The sequence below is a fragment of the Myiozetetes cayanensis genome, unplaced genomic scaffold (genome assembly GCF_022539395.1).
Source record: "Myiozetetes cayanensis isolate MyiCay16 unplaced genomic scaffold, myiCay2020 scf5-8, whole genome shotgun sequence".
In the NCBI taxonomy this organism is placed as follows: Eukaryota; Metazoa; Chordata; class Aves; order Passeriformes; family Tyrannidae; genus Myiozetetes; species Myiozetetes cayanensis.
This window is the reverse complement of record NW_026087742.1, coordinates 66,085,697-66,102,988: the sequence shown is the minus strand read 5'-3', so window position 1 is coordinate 66,102,988 and position 17,292 is coordinate 66,085,697. Positions and strand designations below refer to the sequence as shown.

General features: G+C 39.5%; 1 protein-coding gene across 7 annotated transcripts in view; it reads left to right on the top strand.

Moving 5' to 3' along the window:
- Positions 1-17,292, top strand: part of KLF12 (KLF transcription factor 12) — a 236,561-nt gene that overhangs the window by 133,931 nt on the left and 85,338 nt on the right. For all 7 annotated transcript variants that reach the window (XM_050331363.1, XM_050331358.1, XM_050331360.1 and 4 more), the window contains exon 4: positions 9,333-9,873. In XM_050331363.1, the coding sequence (XP_050187320.1) occupies positions 9,333-9,873 (541 nt within the window). The remainder of the gene's footprint in view (positions 1-9,332; positions 9,874-17,292) is intronic.

The following is a 17,292-nucleotide window of genomic DNA, read 5'->3' as shown; positions in this document are numbered from 1 at the left end:
GGTGGCAGTGGGAAGAAAGAAGGAGTTCAAGGGGTTTAGAGAAGCAAACTGCTTGCTCCCAGGTTAATGAGCTTGGAGTAGAGCCACCCACACTTGCAGGATGAGAGGTTTTGGCTATACAAATTCAGGCCATGGTCTCTCAGTGCCTAGTGAACAGTACCAGGAATGTTTGTTTGACTAGGACCAACAATAAGTTCGAGGAACAGACACGAGAAAGTGCTAGTTTTGGTAAAAATTGATTTAAATGTTTTCTTTCCGAACAGTTGGGGTTGTTTTAAAGCCATTGAAAGGCTTAATTTCAGTCAGACCTATCTATCTCTACTTGATATATTTATTTTAGTAGAGAAATGTAAAAATTGAGATGCACTCTCAGTTGCGAGGTCAGAAGAACAAAATGAACTTAAACATCTGCTTGAAGGATAGTAAACAGAAGGAGGTTCATTTGGGAAAAATGAATCCTTTTGGTGGAAATGAAAATGAGCAAAGACAAGCAAAGGAACAGAGAAACTCAGTTGCAGCGTATGGTTAAGATACTAGATGTGTGTGTCAGGCATGGCTCCTCCGTTGCCACTACTCCTGATGTTTATACATCATAGGTGTAGAATTGTTGAAGCAAGACTGAGTAATGAGGAATAACTGAAAAGAACTGCCCAGTCTTACACCTTTTTCATGTCAGCTGTATTTACCAAGTCCACTGAATCCTCATGCGGTATCTGGCACTGCTTGCCCAAGGAGGAATGACGTGGAAATGTAAGACCAGTTTGTGAGTGCTGAGCTCTAAGGTTGGTGGGGACATGGCTGAGTTTTGCCTGGAACTGGGCAATACCTTACAGGTGGTTAAAGGATATCAGTAATAGTTTCATGCATTGGTCATTCATATCAGTCCTTTTTGCTAAGACATTTATGAATATTTTGTGAATGATGTGCAGAGTAATCAAATGTTTATCAAAACTTGGCATCAAAATTTTTAACTTGTGGATCTTCAGCAAATGGTTGGCTACAAATCACTGTTAATGCTTTCATTGTTTTTCAGTGTAAGTTGGCTTATGTGGAAACATTGAATGCTTCCATATTAGTCTGAAAAACATCACAGAATATAATTTTATTATTTTCTCGTAGAAATGTAAATACTGCTGAGTACTTTTTTTCAAAAATTATTTTCACTAAGCCTTGCTAATTTGGTGGACCTCTCTATCAACAAACCTGCTTGGTGGGTACTTGTGGAAAGTTCCTGATGTATTCCATGGCAGGCAAAGTAACTAGACTAGATTGACAAAAGAGAATTCACTTAAAAATCCCAATGTATGTCTAGTACAATTTTTCTTACTATTTTCTAATGTAAACATCAAGGACTCAAATTTATTAACTTCAGTTTTTGGATAAATAGAATTGTAAGATTCTGATTTAATGTAGCGCTAGAGAAAATAACCAAATGAAATCAAAATGGGAAGAATTACCCCAAAAACATGGGGGGAAAACTTGGAAGGAAAGCTGCTAAGTGGATATATGAATTCTTGTTGTCTAGGATTTTATAAACTAACCTTTTTTTAAATCCAAAAAGTAAATCTGAATTGGGGGCAATATAATATTTTTGCCTGGTATTTTACCTCCACTTTAGCAATTATTTAGGGATCTGCCATTTGTTGAGAAATATTTTCACATCTAAAGTTTCTTGGTACAAGGAGTACAAGTATATTATCTGTATTCTTTACATGCTTATCCAAGCACCACACCTTTGTTAGACTTTTTTCTCTTGAAGAGTTGTGTTGACAGATTCTTTCTTTGACAGAACATTCTAGTAACACTGCTCATATATAAAAATAATACATCTAAGCTGATCATCTAATTTCCTGAATGTGTTTATGATTTAGGGAACAAGGGAGTAGGTTTTTTTGCTTATCAAAAATATCACAGCAGGCCCATGTAGAATCTGAGATATTTAGAATTTGGCCTCATGTTGAAGAAATGTATCTTATTTACATTTAATGTACCAGATGGTACAGGGGCTGATTAGGTTGTTCGGTGTAGAAATCTGTACTCACTTGTTCTTCTGTGCCATTGTAGAAACCCTTTGGTAAACGTTGTTTTGAGGACAGGAGAATTAGATGCCAAGTAACCTTAATGCTTACTTTGTCTTGCAAATGTATTATTCAAAAATAAGTCTTTTCACACTAGGTATATTTGCGTTTATTGTTAAACATATTTGAAAATTTATACTGTTTGCATAGGGATCTCCTTTCATTTTGAAGCACATTTCCCCAGTCCTAGTTTGAACTGCTACTAAGGGTTGCAGCACATGGTACTTTTCTATTGGTGAAGTGGTTGTGGAATAATACCACAGTGTTACTGTTCAGGAAAAGTTAGAAGACAGTTTTTACAGCCTTGGACCTTGAATTTTGCTTGTCTGTGGATGGTTGATTTGCCTTTGGTCTTCTCATCTCTTAGTTAATTCTCTTTTTATTTTGGGGTATCTTCTAGAGGTTCTACACATTTGGCAACACTCTGCTAATAAAGACCACCTGCGCCTCATAGTACTTGCTGAGTTTCTTTTGTCTCTTCAGACTCACAAAGAGAATAGAAATTCTATTTTTAGGCCTTGAGGGTTGGAAACATCCACTTTGAAATCAAACTTCCAAGTGTTATGCAGAGATAATGATACATTAAGTGAATCGTGAGTACTTTAAAGTGGGTATCTTTCAGTCTCTCCTGTTGAATTGATTCCAGTTTGTTTAAATGCATTTTCATTGAGCCTTTTTTCATTTTAATAATTCTTGGACTCTACCACCTGTCTATTTCGGTGCCAACTGCTGCTTCAGTGGAAGTTGTTGTAACAGAGTCTGACTCAACCTTGCTTGGGAGTGCTGTCTCTTGGGGATCTCTTTTCTTCCCTGGAACACAAATTTAACCTTGACCCTGAGGAACAATTGGTTGAAAACTGACAGTAAGATACATTTTAATTTATGCTTCCAGAAAAGATCCAGCTGTCTTGCATTTTGCCCTCTGCAGTATCACCTCCTGCATTTGTCCAGTGCATCCAAGCTGAGCAGTTCTGTCAGCCTAGGAAAGCCTGCAGCAGCAGCTTTGAGCAAAAAAACATAAATGCCCATTCCAGTGTTTGCATTTGGGAACAAATTTTTAAGTATTTTGCTCAGTTTTACTTTTCAGCTGTCTACATTTTTGCCCTTCTACCTTTATACAGCTGTCTGTTACCTCTGTAGTGATGCGTCCTTCATGTACAGATCAATAATGACAACCACATCTCAAATTGAGCATAGTTGGCTCTTGGATGTGTCATCTTTTCAGGGGGAGTAGCAGAGTGTTTCAAGTAGAAGCTGTTTAGTTCCTTTTTTTCAGGTTGTATTACTTCTACCTTTTCTTAGAGTATTTTGTTTCTTTGGTTAAAGGGGAGATATCCAGGCAGAAGCAATTGTTGTGAATGTAATTTCTCATTATGAGAAGGTGTTTTGCAAAACATCTCTTCCTGTAATTTTAAAGAGAGTTCACTCCTAGATGATCAAGATAAGCCAAAAAAAGACTCTGACTGAAGCACTAGGTACTTCAACCATAAACTACAAGGCTTTTTGAGGTGCCCAAGCTGCTACTTACCCAAGCTGGCTGTACCAGTCTTTTGTACTCAGCAAGTGCCTAGTTAGAGTGGGACAGGACAGAACCTGCTACAGGCAGATATGCTTCATGGCATGCACCTACAGAACTGCAATTTCAGGGGCATGAACTTTCTACCGTTGTCTACAAGAAGGATAAGGAAAATATTCAGTTTTAATTTTAAAAAGCAAATTGTGTGCAAAAGATGCACACACCATATCCTGTGCTCAATCTACCTGCACATCTCATGGCATTGGAGTTGTAAGCACATCTGTGTGCTATGCAGAAGCAAAGTAACTTCTGCTAGAGCAAGTGGGTTTTGTAATTTAAAACATATTGGTTTGTTTTACTGTGAAGTGCTAGACAGCCTGTAACCTGCAGAATATTACTGGTTGTTTGGGTTTTACCCTTCAAGTATGATGATCAGAGCTGAAACCTGCTCTAGCTGGGCACAAGTTCTGCACTGCTTGCCCCCACAACTGCATGCCTGCACTGCCAAGCCTTAGCGTTTTGGTACTGCAGTGGCAATGATGTAGTTAAAATTGTGGGTAGTTCTTCAGATGGAGTGGGATTTTTCTCATCTCAGTCTCCTTTATCTGACAAAACAAAATCATCTCATCTAAAATTACTCCTGCCAGAGCAGAATGAGGTGGGACAGCATGATGTCAAATAAGAACGGGTTTTTGAGTGATTTGACTGAAGAGTTAAACATTTAGCAATTTATTTTTTAACTTCCTGTCCTCAAAGCTAGCTTATTTTATAAATGCTAAATTTAGTTCTGCTCGGTTTCCGTCATCAAGGACAGCTTTTTTGGTATGCTTTCTTACAAAATATTTGACCTTGGGAGATTGCTGCCAGAAAGGAAGACACTTTAATATCTGACAGCTGATTGTTAGAGGTTTGTAAACTCTGTTGTGCGGGAGCAATAAAAGTCCACAATTGTAGAAGGATTCACTTTAGCTTAGCACTCTGTGAAGCTGATGAACTTCAGGGTGTGAGGATGAGTTGCTGAAAACAAAATGTTCTTAGCTTTTTGTCTGGTTTAAACCGTAGCTGGATGGAAACTATGAGCTCTTCACGGCTTGGTTATGAATGGGAGACAGTGCTGGTACACAGAGGAGATTGCCATGAGTAGAATAAGAGAATTGAAGGGGCTATTGCAAAATTTCCTCACAAGTAAGTTAAGAGGAGGTAGAGTTTAGGGGCTGGAAAGCAGATGAGGAAGAGCTCTGCAGGAAAGGGTGGCCATCCAGCAGATGGGATGTTATCAGCCACAACTTCCCATGCTTAGCTCAGGGTATTATGGCTTGTTGTGAGGTTGACTGGTTGTTTTTCCATAATGGCCTGGGAATAAGGCAGTAAGGAATGCTTTTCTACTCAGCCAAAAAAAGCTTTTTGAATAGGGAAATCACGTGTTATATTCTTGGCGGTGTTTATTAATGACAAGCTAATGAAACAGAGCACTGCAGAGAATACTGGTGTACAGCTTTAAAAGGGCAGGCACGAAAAGCGTGAGCCAAGAGCATTGATCAATAGAGGTTGCAGCTTTATTAAAAAGCCTTTTTGTAGCAGGGAGCCATCCTAACCTGCCTTCCAGTTCTGTCTCAGACTGGATTTGAGGGGATGGTGAACAGCATAAGGATGCAACAGCAATGTTGCAGAGAGGGGCATTGCTGAGATTTGCTTCTGAGTCCCAGCTGGTGCCAGGGCTGAAGCTGTCCCTCTTCTTTGTACCTGCAGGCAGGAGCAGTGACATGAGGGAAGCCACGTGGAGCTCTACACCTTCATGTTGCATTTCCATGGTCTGGGAACCAAGGCAACCAAGGCAGCCCACTCAGTTTCAGGGACCTCAGGCTGAACCCTTTCTAACCCACCAATTACTCTGGAAGCTGCCAAACTGTCAACAACAGAGTTTAGACTCCTAAAACCAAAATGAAGGTCACTAAACCAACACAGACACTTTTGGCAGCTAGGCACAAAAAACCTGCTTCAGACGCCCAAACCAGCAATTAACTGAGCCCACACCACCACAAGAAGCCCAATTCACTAGATGAGGATGGAAAAACAGGACTAGAGAGACAGGAGAAATAAACACACAACTATTTGTTTCTCATCCAATTGACTTTATGAGCTGACAGAAAGCCTGATGGTATACCTCTGAATATCCCAGCCATAGCTTTATTATCTTCTCAATTAGAAAGGATGTAGTTCCATTAAATAAAACTAACAACAACACTCATTGTCTAGGGAAATGAACAGTTAATTCTCAGTTAACGACATTAGTGGGAGATGCTAAGAAATAGTGTGCTGAGAATTCAGCCATCCCTTTCAGCTTCATTGCTACACTTAATCCTGTAGTTCTTAGTTCTGGAATAGTCACCATTAGGAAAAGTTTACTTATACCATCCATTTTCAGAACATAATGATAAATTTAATGTTCAAAGTTTTGAATCACATACTGATTAAATAGAATTTTGGCAACTTAGATAACATTTGAGATCATGGACAAACATCTGTACTGGTTGTAGGTCACTGTAAGAGACCATGAGTTGTTGGGGTAGATTTTTGCTCACCACCAGCAGAACAAAATGTAGCACTTGCTAATAATTTTTGTCTTAAATGTGAGATGTACAACTGCATTACCAAAGTTCACAGAGACTGCATGGCCCCTCCAGCAGCTCTGGTCAAGAAGAGAGTACCTAGGGGAAAAGTAGGTGCAGTGCAAGGAATGTACAGGCAAAAGTAAATGTAGAAGAGCTCTTAAAGAGAATGTGATTTGTATGATAGTCTGAAGTTACATGATACTTTCTTTTTTTTAATTCTCAAAAGACTAGGTGTAAATTCTGAGTAAAACAAAGGCCTGTTCATAGCACAGTCTAGAAAAATCTGTAAGCTAATGACCTGTGCTTTGTCACAAAGACCATTAGTTCTATCCACAGAACAAATCCTTTGTGTACCATCAGCTACATAAGGGTTTGGGGTTCTTCTTTACTCACCCTGTGAGGGACCTAGTGCTGCTTGCTGCAAAGGCCAGAGGGACTTCGGAGCAGATGTGCTCTGTTTCGTGATAGACTGCTTTTGAGATCCATGTGGATTCTTTGTGTCCACTCTCAGAAGTATCTTGGAAATCAGAAGACTACTACTAGCAGTGTGACATGCATATGCTGGGTACATCAAGTCCCCAGTTCCCTCAGAGCACTTTAGGGTGCTCTGAAGAGCAAGGAGGGACAGCAACAGCAACTAATCCATCCTTCAGGTCACAGAATAACATTATGCTGCTGAGGCAGGTGGCATTAGGTCATCCTGGAATCTACCTCTGGCACCCAGGGGAAACCTGGAAGTATGGCAACATGTAGGATTTCCTCCATGATGGATTTATCTGCCCTGTGCATGGAGCTGGCAGTTCATACTGCTTCTGGATGACACTTGTGTGGCCATGTGCACAAGGGGATCTCTCATCTCCCTTGCATGCAAGTTGTCCCCCTTCTCTTGAACATTTAAGAAGGAAGATGTTGCCTTTGGCCTTATGAAGATTTGGGTATAACCTGTGCAGGGTGTCCCTCTCTGCCTTGCCTTTCCTCTGTCACCAGTCTGTTCAGTTCAGCAGAACCAGTCTCCCCAGTTGCATGTATATGAGACTTGTCAAGACTTGACAAACGAACTGCTTGTGCCATGTATGTTTATGGTTTTGACTTCATGATGACACAATGGAGATCTCATGGATAATAGTCCAAGCAAGGTGGTTTCAGAAGTAGTTAAGAGAAATCATTACTGGGCAATTACAGGCGGGTTTGCCTTCTTGAGGAGGAAGTTTTCATAATCTTGTCACTTATGCACTTTGAAAAGTAACCTAATCTTCACTCTGTGTTCTTTCTTCGCAGAACTTCCCATTGTCGTTACAAAATGGGATTTTTTGCTTTTGTTATTTGTATTACAACAGAACAGCAGGATCCAGGTGAATCCTTTATTTAGATGGTGGTCTCTTTATTTTATATTGATTTGTGTGTCAGTAGTGGAAGAGACTCACTGTTCCAGAGGTCTTTGTGCTTTCAAATGGGGGGAAATGTCAGATTCAAGAACCAGACTAAATCAGCTAGATCTGCTAGAACATCTCATCTTTCAGCATGCCAGGGATAATATCCACTTAGGCTGTTAATATTGGAGTTTTTAATATTAGTGTTTCTATTTTCCTTTTGCAATAGAACTCCATTCTGTGTTGAAATTTGACTCTTGACACAAAACAAGGAGTGTTTTCCATCAAAATATTTAACATACTTGATTATAAAAATCACAAAATTAATTCATAGCTTGCTTGATTGCTAGTTTATTTAGAGTAGACATTAAAATATTTCTAGCTTAAATATTTCTGACAATATTTTTAGATACTTAGTAACTATTGTAATCTAAAGTTCAAGATAATGCATTTAGAGGTGCTTAGGTACTGTGAAAAGATTGCTTGTTAGATCTGTATATGGAATAATTGCGTTGGGTCAAGTGAGATTTGAAGTAGCATGGCAAATGTTTTATAGTTAGGTTGGTTTTCTGTACTGCTGCCATAGCAGTGTGTGTGTGCCTGTCTGTAGAGAAGCTCTGCTGCAGTGCAGTGTTGTGGAGGTACTTAGCTGAGGAGCTGAGTGTTGTGCTTTGTCTTGCTACCAGGTTATCAGTGGTCATTTCCATCCTTGCTCTGCCTCTTGAAAATTACTTGAAAAAACATTTTTAAAGGCTAGTTATTAATGATGTACTGTCAAAATGAAAAGATATGTCAAATGAGCTTCTCCAGGGAATCTTTGGCCTAGCATTATTCAAAAATTCTATTAACCTCTTAGCTGATGGGAATAAGGAAGACTTTAAAGAAATGGCATCTGTCTAGGATAAATTTAGTCAACCCAGCTTTGAAAGACTTGGTCTAAAGCATAATATTATTTTGTCAAGTCAGGAAAATTCTTCTTAATTGGTATGAAAAAATAAAAACAAACAACAAGGGGGAAACTTATCTAATGGGCTAGTTCAGAATAGCAAATTGCTGTAACCACTGCTGCCTGTAACAGGGCAACCATACAAACGTTGGGCTCTGGACAGACCTGTAAGGTCATTGCCAGTAACCATACAAAATGCAGAAGTCAAAGATTGAACTGAAGGACTGTGAGTAGTGTAAGGCCTTCTGAAAAGTAGCATGGACAAAACTACAAAGATTGCTGTAAAGAGTAAACAAGGGTACTAAGGCTTGTTCTTTTAAAGTTGATGTATGAAGAAAAACAAATAGGGGGAAATTACAGTCTTTGAGCATGCAGAAGGTTGTTTGAGAATTGGTGGTAACCATTTTTTCTTCATGTCTATGTGTAGATGACACGAGAATAACAGGCAGTGGTTTAAAGTTAGATGTTGGGAAAGAAAAATATTCTGTCAATATAAATAGTTGTTAACTGTGAAGATACAAAAAAATCTTGTCACTGATGATTTTGTGTGGTGCAAAGAATGAGGGTGATTTTGTATAGTAAATCCTGACACCTTCTAAGAAATGGGAGTAGAACTGTTTTTTTAATATTCTGTTCAAACTGATCATGTCTGTGCTTTTTAGTATGATTTGTACTTTAAAATTATGAGCTGACACAAGAAAAGGAAAGAAGTCCTGTGGCTTTCATGACCAAATTGTGTGCTGTGCATTAGCAATTGTGTGTCATCTCTAGCCACATATGTAACTATGTCCCTTTGTACTTCCTCAACAGTCTCCAAACGTCCACAACTACCCAGATATGGATGCTGTACCCTTGTTACTAAACAACATGAAGGCAGACCCCACGGAGGATTCATTATCTACAGACCACTTCCAGACACAGACTGAACCAGTGGACTTGTCAATAAACAAAGCCAGGTCATCCCCTACAGCAGCTTCATCTTCACCAGTTTCCATGACAGCATCAGCCTCCTCCCCTTCTTCTACTTCTACTTCTTCTTCTAGTCGGCCAGCTTCATCACCCACCGTAATAACATCAGTGTCCTCAGCGGCATCTGTACCATCAGTATTAACTCCAGGTCCTCTTGTGGCCTCTGCATCTGGTGTTGGAGGCCAGCAGTTTTTGCACATTATCCATCCAGTACCACCTTCAAGTCCCATGAACTTGCAGTCCAACAAAATGAGTCACGTGCACCGTATCCCTGTGGTGGTACAGTCGGTACCTGTTGTCTATACAGCTGTGAGATCACCTGGGAATATGAACAACACTATAGTAGTACCACTGTTGGAGGATGGGAGAAGCCATGTCAAAGGTAAGGAGCAGCCAGTTTTGTGTATCTGTGGCGTCTCTGAGACTGCTCTTCTATGAGAAAAATATAAAAGTATTACAAACCTGTTTGTTTCCATACTGTGTTGTTTTCTGAGAAGACATGTAACTTACACTGTAGAGAGGAACCTTTACAAGTCTTATCCAAGATGCTCTTTAGAATAAATAAATATTTAAATGAAGATTGAAGTCAGCAGTGGTGGTATATGCTCAGACAACTTGTGGCAAGTTTTGTCCTGAGTAAAATAAATCCTCCCTAGAAGCTGAAGAAGTAGGGCAATGGAAAAGTGTCAATATGCAAAACATCACAGATGAATGTGGAATACTCAGCTGGTGTTTCAGGTTTAGCAAGGGGAGGAATGTCAGAGAGATTGTTCCCCAGCAAGGAGAAAGCAATCATTGGTCTGTAGGAATGTGTGAAAGAAAGAGTTTTATTAAGCTCAAGGAGTGGCAGTGCAATGCTTTGAATCAGGTTTCTTCTTCCAGATTAAACAGCAGAAAGGGAAGGAAGCTACACAGAGGATGTAAAATGGGAATGAGTTTTGCAGACACAGGACTTGAGACACATGTGGAGGTGTGAAGGGAGGAAGAAGGCACATGCCAGAAGGATGGATACACTCTTGAGATGTCCAAAGAACACAGGAAAGGGAGCTGGAAAGCAAGTAAAAGTGAGATCATAATAATTACTGAGGGAGCAAAAACTTGTTAGAGATGGTGAGATGATGGGTGGAGAAAGAAAAGAGAGAACAGATGTGCCCAGATACCTTGAAAAGCATAGCTTTATAAAGGCGGCATTAGTGACAGAGATGGGAATATGAAAAAAGGAATGAAAGACACTAATTTCAAGGCTCACTGCATGTGAGTGAATAAAATACGGTAATTCTCCCTCAAAATGAGGTATTGCTTGAGGCGGAAAGGGAGGGTATTGACATATAACCTTACTTTGGGGCTTATGAGACTGCAGGACATTTAGTAACGTATCTTATAACATCTCTTCCATACCTAATTTCATAATGAACAGGTCTCTACAAGGTTTTTCCTCACCTTCCATGTCAGTTTATCAAAAACTGGCAGCTGTGTATTATTGCACAGGACTACAGTGGTGAGTCATTCTGATGTTTAGTGGCATCTTGTTGTCTATTAGCCTCTGATTCTCCTACTGTTCCCTCAGTACCCAGGTGTGGACTGTGCCCTCCCAATGGGCTTGGACATAGGAAATGGACTCATTGTTGATCTGAGTTTAATTTTAAGCCTCAAAATGATGGTTTTTTTATTACACTTCATACTCCCATGATTAGCTCTTCGTGCCACCATGTCAAGAAATTATGAATAAAAGGACAACTTTCCAGCACATTGTCTAAGGAAAAAAAAAAGGCAAAAAGGAAAACTTTTGTCTGTATTTTGATTTTGGAGCCTGAAGCTGCACCTGACCTTGAGCTCATCCAGAAATTTTTCTGTTTATTTTCTTTTCAGAGGTGCTAGTTGGCTCTGGTAGTAGTCTCCTTTATAGGAAGGATCTCGTAAAACTGGAACTTCAGTACCCTACTTTCATTAACAAAATTCCAGAACTTAGTGTGCTGTAGGGATTTCAGCCTATGAACTCCATGCCATCTGAGCTGCCCTGACAATATGGCCTTTGTGCTATTATTGGCAGAGGTCATTAAGCAGCCCTGCAACACCTATTAATGAACAGTTAAAGAAAAAAGGGATTAACAGTTCTTGAAGTTATTGATTTTTTTTGCACCAGTTGTACCAATTTTGCTGTCCTTAATTCTTCTGATATAAATATTCCAGTTAATTTGAATAAATACAGTCAAAGAATCATGGGAGGCAGTCCACTCTAGGTATGAGTTTTGCTGGAGTGTGTTTTTAATTCTTTATGTAAAACAATAGAAGTATTAATATGCAATGATATCTCACAAATTGACCAATTAAATAAATTTCATATGTGTGCAGATGAAATTTTCTTCAGTGGTCAGCTCTTGTGCTGAAAACAAGAAATAAACGTACACAGATCCTAACAGGATGTTGCTGTCAAATTGAATTAGTTGCTAATTCTCTACCGGCTGATGGACAAATGCAGGTTTGGAGTCAATTAGAGTGACAGCTTCCAACTTTTACATGAACGTTGATAATTTTCATAAACAAAAAAATGCACACACTGAAGCAGTTGATTCACAGACAGCATTGGCAGCATAGTCTCTGTGTTGTTGCAGCTTTGGTGCTAATTCAGAGACTCCGTTGACGATCCAGGAGTGTCAGTTTGGAGGCACTTAAAGTTAGATTTATGTTAGCCTCTGTCTAATTCCTTTTCACTCAGTTGAGACTTAGGCACTTTCTCGAACAGAAATTTTTTAATGCTAAAATTAGTAAAAATTAAATCAGACTTAAGTTCAGACCTCTCCTGTTTTTCTAGGTATCAGGTACTGAGGGGAAAAAATGGAAGAAATGGGATATAGAGAAAATTTTTTTCCTTGTTTTTCCCAGTTTTGTTTTTCTCATGCTGAATTTTCCTCTTCCTTCCTGATTTGACTAGAACCATTTAAGTTTTAATTTTATTGCAAAACCTTCTCAGGCTGCCACTACCCCTCTAATCCTGCCTCCAGGTGTTTTGCTCAGGTGGCTTTCTGGTTCCCCTGATACTTCCCAGATCTCCTTTCTCTCTCAGACAGAACTGTCTTCCTGGTGTCTGCTTTTTTAGGCAGCTCAAGCAAATACTTATTTCTTCATGTTCTGTTTGAATTCTCTCTTCCTTCCAGCACAAGAAATTGCTACCTTGTCTTCTCTTTCCCTTATTTTTTTCTATTTTTCTACTTTTTTCTAGTCCTCCCCATTTTGCTGACTGTTCTTTGAGTGCCACTTTCAGCGGCTCTGCTTCATCTTCCCCTCCTTATCTGTTAATATTTCTAACCTCTATTGTCATCTCCTCCTCAGCTGCTGTGCAAGCTCTTCCATGGCATCATTCATCCTGGCGTTCTTTGTCTCACCGTCCTTCAGGAGAGTCTCAGATGTTGTTTTGTGCCTCCCAGTTTGCTGCTCATTTCTGCTGTCTCTCCTGCCTCCTCTCTCCCATTTTCTTTACTTGCAAGGTTTTGCGTGGTTTTGAAGATAAATAGTGCTTGTATACACAAGCTGCCAGCAGTATCCCATTAGGACCTGTGCCACATGCTACACCTCAAGGCAGGCAACAGGAGACTATGGTTTCCAACAGGGCTATGATGCTGCAGCAGCATCCTTATGTCAGAGTGATACTTTTTGTGGGATAAAAACCTAGTCTAAATCAAAACCAAGATGGAAGCATTTTTAGGAAGTTATTAACAACACCCAATTAGAAGGTAATTAGTGGACAAAATGTTCAGCATCAGTAGTACAACACCAGCCATTTACAAAATCTTACTTAAGTCCTGCAAGTTCCTAACACCGTTTAATCCCCCAGCACTCACATATACGCACACACACACACTCCTCTGCTGACCGTGTACTTTCCCTCCCCGATGCAGGAGGCACTCCAGTGAGGCCCACAGAGCAAGGGGTCTCTGTGTTGCTGGTGAGTCCAGGCTGTACCTTCTGCCAGCCCTACAACATGGCAGAGAGACAAAGTTCCTTCTGTGGTCCCTGCTCTTGTCAAGCACAGCCTTAAAAAGTGCTTTGAGATTTTTTTTATTGTGTGAATTAGGTGGTGGTGACAGGACATTATTGTATGTTAACATATTCTATAAAAGAGAGTTGAAGTCCCATGAAAAACTCTTTCGTTGCCTTTTCTCCCTCTTCAGCAGTGGTGAGGATTGATAAAAGGTAATTAGAGGCAAAGCAGGTAGCAGCACCTATAGATAGAATTGCCTGACCATTTTCCTTAAACCTGTATATTCAGTTGCGTGAAGTCTGTCTGTATGTTAACAATTTAGACTAGCATTTTCCATACCGCATATCTGCTGCAAGCTCCTGTTATTTTTTCTTCCTTTTGGAGGAAAGTTTCGAGAAAAAAAAAGCATGCCACTCTTCCAGAGACAGAGCATAGAGAAAAAAAATTTAGCATTTTCTATACTGAAAAATCTATTCTGTCTTTTTTTTTTTGGTGAAAAACTGTCGAACCTCAGTGTTTCTGTGCCACGAACCTCAAACTTCATCTTGGACCATTGTCCTTTGCTTTCAGAAGATATCCACGAATACTACTGGCAAGTCATGTCCCTCTAGCAGCAGGTTTTGCCAAATATAATATCCTTAAAAATTGGTTTTTGTTGTTCAGAAGAGTTACCCCATTTATTGAAGGGCCTTTTAAAAGCTCCTTCCTGGTGGTGGTGCACCAAGGACAGGAGCTGTGCAGCTTTGACAGTTCTGGGGATTTTGGTTCAAATCTATGGATTCTCATTGTTAGAAGACCACAAGCACTTGCAAAATCCAGTGGTCAGAACATTATAAATTTAAATCTGCCAACTGAACTTCGTCTGCTTCCCATGTATATAAACAGCAGTAATGACAGGGGCTTGGACTGTTTTAATGTTATATCTCTATATAGACCTGACAGAAATACATAGTTACGTCTTTTAGCAGTTTTCACATACGGTATTCATCACTGTGAATGTATTAATAAGTAGCAAATGCAGTACCTTTTGCTACTGATTTTTCTGTGACTTAAAACATGTAGTACCACAAGATTACATTATCCACTGCCCATGATGGTTTTTTTAAAATAAAGCCTGTTATTTCTACCTACTGTAAAGTTTATTCCACAGAAGTAAACACAATTTGTAGTACAAAGTCAGAAATTAACAGAACTGTTCCATATGTTTAAAGGTCAGATTTTATGTTCTGTTTGTATAAATTATGCTATGGAAGAGACTTTTAATTAAAACCAACAGTGCTACTTTTTTTATTTCATGTGAAGTGATTATCCTTTCTGCGTTTTAGTAGTGGTTATTTTGAATTTGAGTGTTGAGGCTGAGAGTTTCTACTTTACCTACAATTTTTTTGTTGTTATGCACAAAAATCCTTTGCAGCTTTGCATATTCCAGCCTGTCCACCTCCACCCTGCTGTCCCCTAGAATGAGAATCTCTCTCCCCCTTGCTTTCTTGGTTCAGCTGGAAGAATCATTATTGGTTTTCGGAAAGGAGAAGCCGGCAGAGAAGAGGCTTGTATTCAGGGTGGGGCCTGTGTTCCTGAAGATGGTGCATACATTTAAGAACTAGAGTAAATAATAATTCTTGCCAGAATACAGGCTTAAACACAGACTATAAGATACACTGTGGTATTTGAAATTGAGAAGGAGGTTGAATTAAGACAAAATTAGGTTAACTATGGAGAGTTCCATAACCAGACTTCTACTTAAAACTCCAGAGAAGTCTTATTTCTGGTGACTTACTAGTGGCAAGCTTAGGTTTCTCCACTATAGAAGCACATGCTCTTTTAAGATTAGTCAACAGTGGATTGTATGTTTTTATGTATTTTATGGATTATATGTTTTTAACTTGGAGCAGATTTGGTTAAGGGAATGAGGTAGTTGTGTATTCCAACTTTATTTTCAAAACCCAACATAAACAGAATGAGGAAATCCATTTTGATATATCCTTAGTCTCTGCACCTTTTGGAGGCTGTTAAATCCTTGTCTGCCATGCCAAGAATGCCTCTGGTCCTTCATCTCTGTGTTCTCACCAGGGCTGAGCTTTGATCTGGTTGCTTTTATCCCAGATTTGGATCCAGCAGAAGCACATGCCTAGAACTTCCCATTTATTTTATCTCTACCTTGGGTCTTATTGTGCCTTGGACCAATCTGGTGGAAACTTTCTGTTGTGTAAAATATCTCTGGATATTTGTTGCAGTGTGTAAGTTGTGGTCTGCTACCATTGTGTAGTGGCTTTGCAGTATTTTATTTAATATTAAATATATTGATTCCTTGTTGTTTTCTTTGTTTACTTTTGGTGATAGAATATTTGTGTACTGGGTGCTCAGTGAGATATAAATCTCAGTAGTTCTAGTAGTTTCTTTTTTTTGTGTAGATGAGGTTTTGTGGCATTGAAATAGCTCAGAAAGAGAAAAGTCCTTTGTTTAAAAAATGGTTTTGTGTGTTTATGTATACAACCCAATGACAGAGATGCTTAAATATGTGCATATTTTGCATCCACGCAATCACTCTCACCTCTGTATTTCTCCATACAGCTATTCTTTTACAGGTTTATGGAAAATTATTTGACTGTTGAAATGATTTTAAATATTGCCTTTGATTGGATCATAGCAATTAATATTCCCTGGTAGATTAGTTACACTTTGCATTCCAGTGCCTATTTCCATTCTCTGTGAACCATAGCTCTGGTAGGTGCAGTTAACTGCTCTAGCCATATAGTCCCATAAAATCTCAATAAAATCTGAAAGCTGTGGAGTATGGGTAATCTTGCTATAAATTGTAATAAAAATTACCCCTGTAGACTCTATATTCTGACCATTACATTCATGGATACTGCTGCTTTGTACATAAAGTTTTATGAAATAAATCGACCAATTCTACTGCCCCTACTAGGCACCAAGCTGTTTTGATTGAAAATCTGATAGGTGCGCTCAGAGAGTTCTTCCAACGCATAAATCATTTATAATGAACTTTAAATAGGAAGAAAAATGCTGTATATGTGCATCATGTTAGTATGGACCAGCTTAGAAGGAAGAAGTCATCAATGCTGTCATTCACATGTATTTGTTAGGTCCATAAAGACAGGATTCTGCTTCCTAAAACACACTTATAAAACCTATTTTACAAGAAGGATAGAGATGAGTTGGTCCCTCTGCTTGGTCTTTGATCCACCCAGGTGCATTTTTTTATCAGAGGCATTCGAGAGAGTTGCAGTTTAAGAAAGCAAAAGAAGTCACTGTTGGGCAGCAGTTTTCCTTCTTTCAGTATTTCAGGTACCGAGGTATGCTGTTTGCCAAACTTAGATTCCAGAGTTGTGGTTTGGACACAGCAGTATTCATAGTTGTTGGCAGATGATTATTTTTAATGTGATTACTTTGACCCCAGGTGAATGACTTCTCCACATTTGCCTCCTAGGGCCCTGAGGCCAAAGATCATTTTCTTTAGCTTCAGTGTTGGGGACTGAAGGCACCTTTTTGACATTAAGTGAACAGTGGCAAGTGGGAAGAAAGTGGGAGCAAGGAAGCCTGCACAGTGCTGTTGGCAGCACTATGCAGCTGTCTGATCTCAGACACCTGCTGAGATCCTCCCAGACACTTTTGCTCCTTTCCCAGGAAACCAAGGCATTGCAGAATCACATGGCAAAGGCTACTCTCATCCTCTTCCCACCAAGGAGCAGGTCCACAATGGCTCAAAGGGCGGAGCCTCTTTCGTTTGCCAGGACTTGTGGTCCAGCACCCGGCAAGAGGAGTGAGGGGGGTTCACACTGCTGAATTTCCTGTGCAGTC